Source organism: Podarcis tiliguerta (genome assembly GCF_965153285.1).
Source record: "Podarcis tiliguerta genome assembly, chromosome: Z".
NCBI lineage: Eukaryota > Metazoa > Chordata > Lepidosauria > Squamata > Lacertidae > Podarcis > Podarcis tiliguerta.
The window spans coordinates 40,940,844-40,953,428 of record NC_139553.1 but is presented as its reverse complement, the minus strand read 5'-3'; the positions used below and the strand labels follow the sequence as shown (position 1 = coordinate 40,953,428).

The 12,585-nt window shown below is 43.7% G+C and overlaps 1 protein-coding gene across 3 annotated transcripts in view; it reads right to left on the bottom strand.

Annotated features, from left to right (window-relative positions):
• Window positions 1–12,585, bottom strand: part of NRK (Nik related kinase) — a 128,347-nt gene that overhangs the window by 19,731 nt on the left and 96,031 nt on the right. For all 3 annotated transcript variants that reach the window (XR_014506935.1, XM_083422283.1, XM_083422284.1), the window contains 3 exons: window positions 12,038–12,172; window positions 7,125–7,225; window positions 5,127–5,276 (listed from right to left, as the gene is read on the bottom strand). Coding sequence is in view for 2 of the 3 variants with exons in the window: in XM_083422283.1 (XP_083278409.1) it covers window positions 5,127–5,276; window positions 7,125–7,225; window positions 12,038–12,172 (386 nt within the window). In the remaining variant the exon portion in view is untranslated. The remainder of the gene's footprint in view (window positions 1–5,126; window positions 5,277–7,124; window positions 7,226–12,037; window positions 12,173–12,585) is intronic.

Below are 12,585 nucleotides of genomic sequence, written 5' to 3'. Positions count from 1 at the left end.
GACAGATACAGATAGATATAGATATGAATGGACAAAGAATAAACTTTTGTTTTTCTTTTCTCTTAGTGTTTTTCACCAGCATAGCAGACATACTTCCTGCTTTACAAAAAGTGAGGGGAAAACTTGGATTAGAATTTGTTAGGCAGTGTGAGGATTTCACATTATCTGACCAACATTGTTTCCTTTTCAGAACTAACCACTTGTGTGGTGACAGTGATCTAAGGAGGATTTGGAGAGTCGACTCACTTGGCTTTGCAAGAGAGCTCTGGATAGTTTGCATATATTAAAAGAATTCAGCATCTAAACTTGCAAATATGCAGACAGTGCAATAACACAGCAAAGCTCCCATTGCGTGTCGAGACCCCGCAGCCACCCCCGTGTTGGGAATAACTCACACAAGGACACGGATATTAGGTTTATGTTACTGGGCAAATTTTGGCCACAACTTTATTGAAATTACAGAATGTGAGCGGTATTGGCTTAGGCATTGATTGGACCTGACTATATCTGACTCCTGCCCATTGTGCAGGAAGTCCCAGTAAGGGTAAGCCACCAGTAGGGGGAGCCCTGTTTATGTGAACCAACTCAAGCTCCCCCTGGTGTTCCCGTTGGGGTCGTGTCAAGGCCTTAGCCCCCCAGCTGGGCTTCAGACTAGATCAACACCCCCGGATTCCTTTAACGGAATACCCTTAAGCATGGAGGGGCAGGGGCTGGCCAGGCTCTCATGTGGCCTGGATCCCCCAGGCGACGGTGTCCCCCACCCCCCGTGGGGAGTGGGTGGCCATGCGGTCCACCGCAACTCCTCCCCACTGGGGAGCGAATTTGTTACAGAACAGTTTACTAGTCTGGGTGTCATATTTAGCACGAGCTCAATACACAGTGTAGCACTATTTATTTTATTCTAAGCACCATTTCCTATTATTCAACCTTTCTTCCACTTTGGAGGGAGAGATTGCCAGCTCCCATTTCATGTTAGCCTTCGGCCCTGATAGCTTTTATCTCAAAAAATTTATGCGCTATCTTTAAAAGATGCACTGCACAAAGGTCGATATATCTGCGAGTCAAGTTGGCTACTGCGTGGGAAAACTCTCTCAATCGCCTTGGGAAGGAAGGAGAAATCAAGCAGCCTCCTACACACACCTGTAGGAAATAGCAGTGTTCAGATAAGAAGCACTTAAATGAGGGTACATTAAATGGCGTACAGTTAATCTCCTTTTCTCAGCATCAAGGCCCTCATGCAAATGTCTCCTCAGAGGTCTGTTAACTAAAGAGCCATGTTTACATTCCCCTCTATCTGTGCTGTTTGTTTGGGTTTGCTCCAGATGTTGGCTACAAATTCCATCACCCCTGACTATTGTCCACGCAGATAGGGCTGATGGGAGCTGGAGTCCCAACAACATCTAGGTTGGGGGAGGCTGCACATATTGCTCAAAGGTCATTCAGAAGCTTATGTTCAAAGCATGTCAAACACACACACAAACAAATACAGAGGAAAAGCAAGCAGCGTTGAAGAAAATATACGCATTCAACTCACTCTCAGAAAAACCTGGTGATTCATACTGCAAAATATTCAAATAACTTTAAGCAATTTAGAATATCTCAAACCCTTAGCCCACTTCCTGAGATAGATAGGGAGAGAGAGAGAGAGAAATAATTTGTAGTACATGCACATGAAAGAGGGCTGTGCTTTGTTTTAAGAAACCTTGAGATAAAAACGCATACTGAAAACAGTCCTACCCCTCTACGGTACCAGGAATAGGATTAACCTGAGTATCTAATTCAATTCTGAAAGATCCATGCAATTAGCACTTTCACAAGGAGAACAAACACCAGAACTCCCCTATTGCTTTTCATGAAGTGCAAAGGCACATGCAAGTCAAAGGACATCCATTTCTCTACCACATCAATGCCATGTTTGACCCATAAAGGAACCACAGATGCTTTACTTGCCAAAGTGAGTATACCCATTCCAGCCATGCAGTCAGGTGTCTCTGCAGCCACTATCCGTAGTACCAGGACAGGTATCCAGAGCCGGAGAGCAATTTTGATGCGTTGCCTTGGTATTACTTGCATGACCAATTTATGCGAAAGACAGACAGAGAGAGAGAGAGAGAGAGAGAGAAAGTGGGAGCCAGACGCAGATGTGTCTACACCTAGTCTGTTGCCTTTAAAAGAAGCCTAGGATGCTGATTCCAGAAACCTCTTTGAAGAAAATTATATAGCGAACCTCTCACATTCGGACCCTTCCTGGAACAAGTCCCAGCAGCTGCAGGAATGACACACTTATTTAAGTTCCTGCACTCTTGGGGGTAAAGTGTATTTTTAGTGCACTCTGTCTCATGGTGGACGAGTGAGCAGAATAGTCACAACCATCCATGGGGAGCTCTCATATTGAGGGCATTGAGCTGGGAAATATTGCTTCTCTACATATCTAATTAAATTGGAGGCTGCTGCGACCAGCATCATTTATTTTTTCTGAGGCCTCGTGACATTTTCCCTTCGCCATTGTACCGCCTTCTGCTCAAAATGTGGTGTCACCTCTCATCCTCTCTTTACAAACTCTTCTCAAAACTCATTCATGCCATACCCTCCTACAGGTTGCAACAAGAAACCAGGACACCATCTTCTGGGGCCACACTCCCATGTAAGTCACGTGACCTATGTGAGATTGTGCCCTCTCAAAAAAGGTGACCCATGTGAGATCGTGCCCCTCCCCAAAACTTTTTTTTTTTGGGGGGGGAATCACAGTGCAAAATTGTGCAAGATCACAACAAGACAAAACAGGATGTCTTGGGTTTACCAGGGGATTAACCATATGCGCAATGCACAATCTTGTTTTTATTAACACACCCTTTCGACAAAATAATAAATTTAAAACATCATGGAGGCACCCTCAGTTGAACCACTGGCATCTCTTAGACTATGTTATTGTCCAAGCTGAAGATCGCCGTGATATGCTCCTTACCAGAGCTATGACGAGTGTTGACAAAAGCAACAATCGCAGATAACAACAGCTCTCAAAGTGAACCATTAACATTAGGATCAGGTGTTTAACAGGGTTGTGTTAGCATCCCAACTCTATTCATTATTTTCATTGCCATGATTCCACACATTGTCAAATGGAAACTCCCCACCGGAGTAGAAATCATATATCGAACAGATGGAAAGCTTTTCAATCTGAGTAAGGTTACCGTAACTTCTGTCAGAGAGCTTTAGTATGCTGACGACAATATAGAGTACACTCAGAGGATGATCTCCAAACCATCCTAAATATCTTCGCAGAAGCTTACGAAAAGCTTGGCCTATCTCTCAACATCCCAAAAACCAAAGCGCTGCACCAACAAGCACAAAACAACCCCTCTGCAGCACCACAAATCCAACTTGATGGTGTAACGTTGGAAAGTGTCGGTCGCTTCTCCTACCTGGGCAGTTATCTTTCCACAAGGGCTGATATTGATGCCAAGATCCAGCATCACCTGAGCTCTGCCAGTGCAGCTTTGTCCTGATTGAAGTGCAGAGTGTTTGAGGACCAGGACATTTGCAGGGAAACCATAATGCTTGTTTACAAAGCTAGTGTACTGCCAACTCTACTGAATGCTTGTGAAACATGGACTACTTATAAACGCCATCTCCAACTCCTTGAAAGATTCCATCAATGGTGTCTCCAAAAAAAATGTACACATCACTTGGGAAGATAGGCAAACTAATGCCAGTGTACTGGAAGCAGCAAAGATCACCAGTGTCAAAGCAATTATTCTTCAACATCATTACGATCACCAGTGTCAAAGTAATTATTCTTCAACATCAACTTTGTTGGACTGGTCATGGTGTTTAGATGCCTGATTATCGTCTTCCAAGCAACTATTCTATTCCGAACTTAAAAATTGAAAGCGTAATACTGTTGGTCAACAAAAGAGGTTTAAAGACTCTCTCAAGGCACATCTAAAAAAATGTAGTATAAACACCGACAACTGGGAAACAGTGGCCTGCAAGAGCTCCAATTGGAGAACAGTCTTTACCAAAAGTGTCATGGACTTTGAAGACATTCGAACTCAGGACGAAAGGGAAAAACATGCTAAGAGGAAGGCATGTTTGGCAAACCCTCACCATGATCAACTCCTGCCCATAAACCAATGTCCCCACTGTGGAAGGACGTGTGGATCCAGAATTGGCCTCCACGGTTACTTACAGACACACTGTTAAAACCGTGTTCATGGAAGACAATCTTACTCAGCTACGAGTGATCACCAAAGAAGAACGAGGGGATAAAAAGATAGCAGGCCGCCTTAGAGTACAAGGTCCTTTTGGGCCGGTCCCTGTTCTATTTCCCCCGTGCAAAATCATTAGCATTATTCGCTCATGGCACTCTATTAATTAAATGGAGTAGGTGTACTAAGTTCAGAGGAGCTTAGGCTTAAATCTCTACCCAAATCTTGGGCCAGACACTATCTCTTAGCCTAAGCTTTCACAGGGTTCTTGAGAGGAGAAAACTGCGTCAGTGGTAAGGGGGGAATTGTGTATGCTACCCCCAATATATTGGAAGAAAAGCAATGGCCAATAAATAAATAAATGAATCAAATAATTAAACAACAACAATACCCAAACTGCATGCACAGAAAGGACCAACTTAGATTTATAAAGCTCTGTATATCTTGAATGGTGCCACAATCAACAGGGATACTAGATGTTAAAATATTTTTCTTTAAGTATATTTTCTGTATATCTTGAATGGTTCCAAAATCAACAGGGAAACTAGATGTTAATTTTTTTTTCTATCCAGTCACGTAGACATTACCTTTTTCGAACCTTTTACTGCTAATTTTAATTATCTTTTAAAATGTTTTTAAATTTCTCGTTCTTAACTGTTTCTACTTGATGGCTTTAAGATTTATTGCAAAAGACTTGAACATTTCGTTACATTTATTGCAATAAATCTTGTTAAACAAATGAGAATTTCTGGCTTCTGTGGACCCACGTGGATGGAAATGTGGAGTAGAAAAAAATATTCAAATAATGATAATAATCACGGCATTAATAGCGATGAGACCCTCTTTAACTGTATAGGCTGAAGAAGAACCCCCCCCCCTTGCAAACTGTCATGATTCCTGAAGAATGATGTATCTTACATGTGTGGGAAGGTACAGGTCATACACTGAGCCAGAGTCCACATCAATAGCATGAAATCCAACTGGTGAGCCATAGATCACTTTTAACCTCTGTCCATTCTCAACCGTCAAGTCAACCAACAGTGGTTTGTGGTGAAGTGAAGTGAAGGACTGTAAAGAGAAGAAGCAGACACTATGCATCTTACTGTTAATTAAACATGTAACCAAAAAGAGTCCTGATTAGCATTTCCCTTTGTCTTTTCACAAAGGTAAGGTAAAGGTAAAGGACCTTTGGATGGTTAAGTCCAGTCAAAGACGACTATGGGGTTGTAGCGCTCATCTCACTTTCAGGCCAAGGAAGCCGGCATTTGTCCACAGACAGCTTTCTGGTTCATGTGGCCAGCATGACTAAACTGCTTCTGGTGCAACAGGACACCATGACAGAAATCAAAGCACACAGAAACATGTTTACCTTCCTGCCACAGTGGTACCTATTTATCTACTTGCACTGGCATGCTTTTGAACTGCCAGGTTGGCAGGAGCTGGGACAGAGCAACAGGAGCTCACTCTGTCATGGGGATTTGAACCGCTGACCTTCTGATCAGCAAGCCCAAGAGGCTCAGTGGTTTAGACCACAGCGCCACCTGCATCCCTTTTCACAAAGAATGACTGCAGTCACGGACTATGAGTTATGAGAACAGGATACGGTGAATACCTCAGTTGGTTAGAACACGGTGCTTACAATGCCAAGGTTGGAGGTTTGATCCCCATAAGGAAAAGCTACATATTTGTGCATTGCAGAGGGTTGGACTAGATGATCCTCAGGGTCCCTTCCAACTCTATGATTCTATGACATATCTATGAGATAGCCCAAGTTATGTGAGCTGAATTCATGTTCCCATAAAGCTCCCTATCTAACCCCACATCAAAATAAATGAATGAGAAAAATAGTGAGTTTGGGCAAACACATTCTACACTACAAATTTATAGCAGCCTTAGACCACTTTCCTGTCATGGCTTTTCCCATATAATCCTCAAGACTGTAATTTGGTAAAATGCTGAAAAGCCTCTTGTTTGAAATCTCTAGCCTACCTTCACAGAACTATGGTTCTCAAGTTTCTCTGGAAAGAGGGAATGGGCAGTGAAATCAGTTTAATACCATGGTGCAAATTAGGAAGTGCTGCAACCTTTGCCTGATTAATCAATGAGATTATGAGATTATAAATCATTCTGGTCAATGAAGAAGGCAGCAGATTCTGATTATTCTGATTTTTTAAAGAACTATTTTAATGCACCAGAACATATCTGCCTTTTACCAGGCTAGTCTGTTTTCCTATCTAAACTGGTGGTAGTGGCTCTCAGGAGGTAGATCTAGACACAGGATAGTTATAAAAAAAGAAAAAAAGATCTCTATGGAAAATTGCATTTTAAAATTTTCTGCTGTCTGGCGCCATCTTGTGTTGCATGTTTATAGCGCATTCAAATCACTATTTCTTTACTAAATGTAGCTGAGTCCCAGGATTTCAGGCAGAGAAGGGTCTTCCAACTCTACAGTTCTATGATTCTAAGTATTTGGCTTGAATCCCCAAGAAAGCAATCCTGTCCAGCGTTAAAGGCAGCATAAGACATGCCAGAGACTAGGTGATAACCTAGTTTCTGCCATGTTTGGCTTACCTGGGTTTAGCAGTTACACTATATAAGGAAGGAAACAAAAGCCTGGAATGGGCACGCCTTCCCCTGCCTTCCATTACATTGCCTTCACGTTCCCTTTCATATGCAAATTTATGCAACTTTAGTTCAATTAGGTTACTAAAACTAATATAAGCAAACATAAATATTTGGGCGCCACCCCATAGGTTATTTGCCACTGGGAGTCCAGTAATTGTCAGACAATGATCTTTTATCATTACAGGATGAAACAGGGACATGATTAGAACTCTGTTCATGTGTGTGTTTTGGGTGCGCATGTGTAGAGAATACTATGGAAAAGCAAGTATGAATCTCTTCTTATTTACTTACCTTGAATGCCATAAATTTGTGATATGGTTTAGGAGCCCAGGCGTAGACTTCAACTGAGTTTTTCACAGCGATCACAAGAAATTTGATCCTCTCATATTTCACTGAAAAGTAATAGTTTTTTTTTTTTTTAATGAGCTAGGCACAGAAATTGGGAAAGGTTCTCTAAATCATTCTTTGCACAGCGAAAGTGCGAAGAACAAGTTTTAAAAAACTCAGTTTTCCAACAACAGCAACCACTATTCAAATGATACAAGCTAAATAATAACTAATCAAGACAACGTGTTCTAAGGGGGAGGGATAGTGACAACAAACCCAGAGCCCAGACATTTAAGCAAGTAGACCTGTATAAGAAGTCCGTATATCAGACTGAACATAATGAATTTGGCTTACAATAATCTTACATGGCTTGAATGTTTGCATAGTTATCTATCCTGATATTTCAACCCCGAGACCAATCACAGTCTTCGATTTATCCATACACTCAGGTTCACATTAGAGATGAGACAACAGTCATAAACCCTCTACCAAAATTGTTATGTAACCATTTAGTATATAATTTTATTAAGTTTTCTGTTGTACAATTTAAAACAACTCATTTTACATTCTTAAGATATCAATGACTTCCCTTCTTCTCTTTCCATGGGTCATTTTACATATCATAAATATCTGTATATTTTACAGAAACAAAACCATTCAGTATTCCATTATTGCATCCATCAAAACTTGTTTACACTGTTTAATTTATCTTAATGCTGCCAGCGTTTTCAGCTGTGCACAATTATTTCCCATAAACTTTTTCCAATCTTCTTTAAACGCATGTTCTGCTTGTTCTCTTATTCTATATGTTAAATCTGTGAGTTGTGCATATTCTGTCAACTTAAGTTGCCATTCTTCTTTAGTTGGAACCTTGCTCGTTTTCCATTTTTGGGCTAACAAAACACGGGTCATGGTAATGGCATACATAAACAACCTTTTTAGACACCTGGGAATTTTAGTCTCAATTATCCCAACAGAAAGGACTCTGGATTTTTTGGGGAAAGTAATAGTAGTAGTAGTAGTAGTAGTAGTAGTAGTAGTAATAATAATAATAATTTTTTATTATTTATACCCTGCCCATCTGGCTGGGTTTCCCAAGCCACTCTTGGTGGTTTCCAACTGAATATTAAAAACCATACAGTGTCATACATTAAAAACTTCACTAAACAGGGCCGCCTTCAGTTGTCTTTTAAAACTAAAATAGTTGTTTATTGCCTTGACATCTGTGGGAAGAGCGTTCCACAGGGTAGGCACCACTACCGAAAAGGCCCTCTGCCTGGTTCCCTGTAACCTCACTTCTCACAGTGAGGGAACTGGCAGAAGGCCCTTGGTGCTGGATCTCAGTGTCCGGGCTGGATGATGGGGGTGGAGACGCTCCTTCAGGTATACTGGGCTGAGGCCGTTTAGGGCTTTAAAGATCAGCACCAACACTTTGATTTGTCCTTGGAAACGTACTGGGAGCCAATGAAGATCTTTCAGGGCTGGTGTTATATGGTCTCGGCAGCCACTCCCACTCACCAGTCTAGCTGCTGCATTCTGGATTAATTGCAGTTTCCGAGTCACCTTCAAAGGTAGCCCCACGTACAGCGCATTGCAGTAGTCCAAGCGGGAGATAAATAGAGCATGCACCACTCTGGCAAGACAGTCTGCAGGCAGGTAGGGTCTCAGCCTACGTACCAGATGGAGCTGGTGAACAGCTGCCCTGGACACAGAATTGACCTGCACCTCCATGGACAGCTGTGAATCCAAAATGACTCCCAGGCTGCGCACATGGTCCTTCAGGGGCACAGTTACCCCATTCAGGATCAGGGAGTCCTCCACACCAGCCTGTCCCCCAAGAACAGTACTTCTGTCTTGTCAGGATTCAACCTCAATCCGTTAGCTGCCATCCATCCTCCAACTGCCTCCAGACACTAACACAGGACCTTCCCCGCCTTCACTGGTTCTGATTTGAAAGAGAGGTAGAGCTGGGTATCATCCGCATATTGATGAACACCCAGCCCAAACCCCCTGATGATCTCTCCCAGCGGCTTCATATAGATATTAAAAAGCATGGGGGAGAGGACAGAACCCAACACTCACCCCCCCACACTTTCTGGACACTGGCCCAGGAGAAAGGAGCGGAACCACTGTATAACAGTGCCCCCAGCTTCCAGCCCCTCAAGATGGTCCGGAAGGATGTTATGGTCAATGGTATCAAAAGCCGCTGAGAGATCCAGCAGAACTAGGAAACAGCTCTCACCTTTGTCCCTAGCCTGCCGGAGATCATCAACCCAGTGCAACCAAGGCAGTTTCAGTCCCATGGTGAGGCCTGGAAGGGATCCAAATGGTCCGCATCCTCCAGGCATGCCTGGAGTTGTTCAGCCACCACTCGCTCAATCACCTTTCCCAAGAATGGAAGATTTGAGACAGGGCGATAGTTGGCCATATTGGCTGGGTCTAAAAATTTTTTTTAGAAGCGGTTTAATGACCTCCTCTTTCAGTGGGCCTGGGAAGGCTCCGTCACAGAGGTAAGCATTCACCACCCCACATTGCCCAGTCCTTCCCGGCTTGCTTTTATCAACTAGGATGGACAAGGATCAAGAAGACAGGTGGTTGGTTTCACTTGTCCAAGCAGCCTGTCCACATCCTCGGAGGTAACAGACTGAAATTGATCCCATATAACATGACTTGACAGGACTCTAGCACTCTCCCGCCCTGGCCCTGCTCCCATGGTGAAGTCTACCTCCTACCGAATCTGAGCGACTTTATCTGCAAAAAACTTTGCAAAAGCATTGCGGGAGATCTTGGGGTCCCTACCAGGCCCCGATGACGAAGGTGGTTCTGATAGATTGTGAACCACCTGAAAGAGTCTTCTGCTGCTGTTTTCTGCAGATGCAATAGAGGCAGCAAAGAAGGTCCTCTTCGCCATTGCCATTGCCACTTGGTAGGCTCGACCTTGAGCTCTACCCCATGTCCTGTCAGCTTCAGAATGAGTTATCCGCCACTGGCGCTCTAGCCATTTCAGCGATTGTTTCATTGCCCTCAGATCCATGGAAAACCACAGGGCTGTCCGGGCTCCATGCAATCGGAGAGGGCGCTTCGGAGCCAAACAGTCAATAGGCCTTGTTAACTCCGTATTTCAACGGGTCACCAGGGAATCAGCTGAAAGGCCATCAACATCCCCTACCACTCTCTGGAAACCATTTGGATCCATTAAGTGGCGGGGGTGGACCATCCGAATTGGTCCCACCTCCCTGCAGAGGGGAAGGGTCGCGGAGAAGTCCAGTTGCACCAAGAAGTGATCTGACCAGGGCATTTCTTTTGTTTCGCTTTTAGTTAGTGTCAGATCACCAACATCCATAGAGGTGAACACCAAGTCCAAGGCATGTCCGCGGCTATGAGTTGGGCCAGACTTGTTCAGGGACAGCCCCATGGAGGCCATGCTTTCAACGAAGTCCCGAGCAGCCCCTTGTAAGGTGGTTTTGGCATGGATGTTAAAATCCCCTAGGACAACCAAACTAGGTGTCTCCAGGAGCACATCCGCCATGACCTGAAGCAGCTCGGGCAGGGAATCCTTAGTGCAGCGGGGAGGTCGGTACACCAATAGGAATCCTGTACTGCCCCTATTGCCCAACTTCCAGAACATGCACTCAGAGAACTGGGTCTTCCCAATAGGACGCCTGGTGCAAACTAATGACTTCCTAAAAATCACTGCAACCCCCCCTCCCCGCCCACATGACCTGGGTTGTTGTGCGTAAGAGAAACCTGGTGGACATGCAGTGGCAAGGGCAGGCCCATCTGCTACATCCAACCAAGTCTCTGTTACACATGCCAGGTCAAGTCCTCCATCCATGATCAAGTCATGGATGGCAGTGGTCTTATGAATCATTGGCCTGGCATTGCACAGTGGCACCTTCAGGTCATGTGGGTTTCCCTTGCTGATTCCAGTATCCGTCTGGTCAGGACCAGACCCGGAGGCAGGGATAGTCCTCAAACAACGACTAAACCTGCCTCCTCTGTAATGACATGGTCTGGTCTTAGAGTAACTCCTCCTCCTGCCCGTGATCACTGAGATCGGGTACCCAGTGTTTCTGCCCCTGTGGAACCCGCCCCAGCCATTCTGTTGGCTGAGGCCCACTCCCAGGCAGCCCTGACCTTTTCCCCTTAAAAAGCAAAATTCAAACTATACAATAGTCTAACAAAATAGTAAAAGTAAAAACAAAGCCAAAAACAATTATACTAAAATAAAACTCACCCCCACCCGAACTCAACATTTATAAAACAAAAATAAAATAAAAATATATAAATAAAAACCGCCGTACTTTTAAACATCCCCTCCCCAATTCCTTATAGATCATTTCCCAATGCACTTTTACCCTTTTACAAGTCCACCACATATGAAAGAACATTTCCTCTGTATGTAACTATTTACAATCAAAACTGGTAAGAAGTGATAATGCAAAATCTTGATGGGATATTGCTCCTAGTTGACAGTGTCTGTAGTGTATGTTGTTCCACACGCAAATAACCTATTTCAGCATGTGGATCTGAATAAAAGGCCTTAGAAATCTTGCTCATGTAGACAATAGCTATATTATCTCAGTGGTGTCAACCTCTGAATCTGGTGTGTTCAAATAAGCCCTCAAAGAAGGGGTGAGGAATCTCCATCCTGCAGGCCCATTTTGCCGGAAGGAGGTGTACAAGACACCACCCAACCACTCCAGATTTTCACAGGGTTTACTCCTTAGCTTTTTCTCTTCCTGAATTAACAGGAACTAAAACATTATTTTAAAGATCTTGAAGTGAAACAGAAAGCATCAGAGTTAACAACAACAACAACAACAGAAATCTTGTGCTAAAATTGGCTATTAGCAGCCCACAAAGGGAAAACTCACCAACTTTGTAGTGTACGCAGCCTTCCAGGTCACCCACAGACACCCAGCCTTGTCGCTTTTCCACATCCGGATCATTCCGCAAAATCTTATTCCTCAGCCAGGATAGATAGTAGACACGTAGCTTGTTCTTTTTGCCTGCCAATTTATTGGAGCAGAAATAGAAAAGGAATTTTGTTTAAAAACTTAACATCTCTACATGTCTGTGGAGTGGTAGGCTGTATCACACCACAAACTTGGCTGGAAGTAGTTTTGTGGTTGGTAATATCTTAAAATAAGAGGAAAGATGCGTAACATCAAGCCAGTATAGTGGTACCTCGGGTTAAGAACTTAATTCGTTCCGGAGGTCCATTCTTAACCTGAAACTGTTCTTAACCTGAAGCACCACTTTAGGTAATGGGGCCTCCTGCTGCTGCCGCGCTGTCTCTGCACGATTTCTGTTCTCATCCTGAAGCAAAGTTCTTAACCCGAGGTACTATTTCTGGGTTAGTGGAGTCTGTAACCTGAAGCGTATGTAACCCAAGGTACCACTGTATTGCCTATTCTGGCTG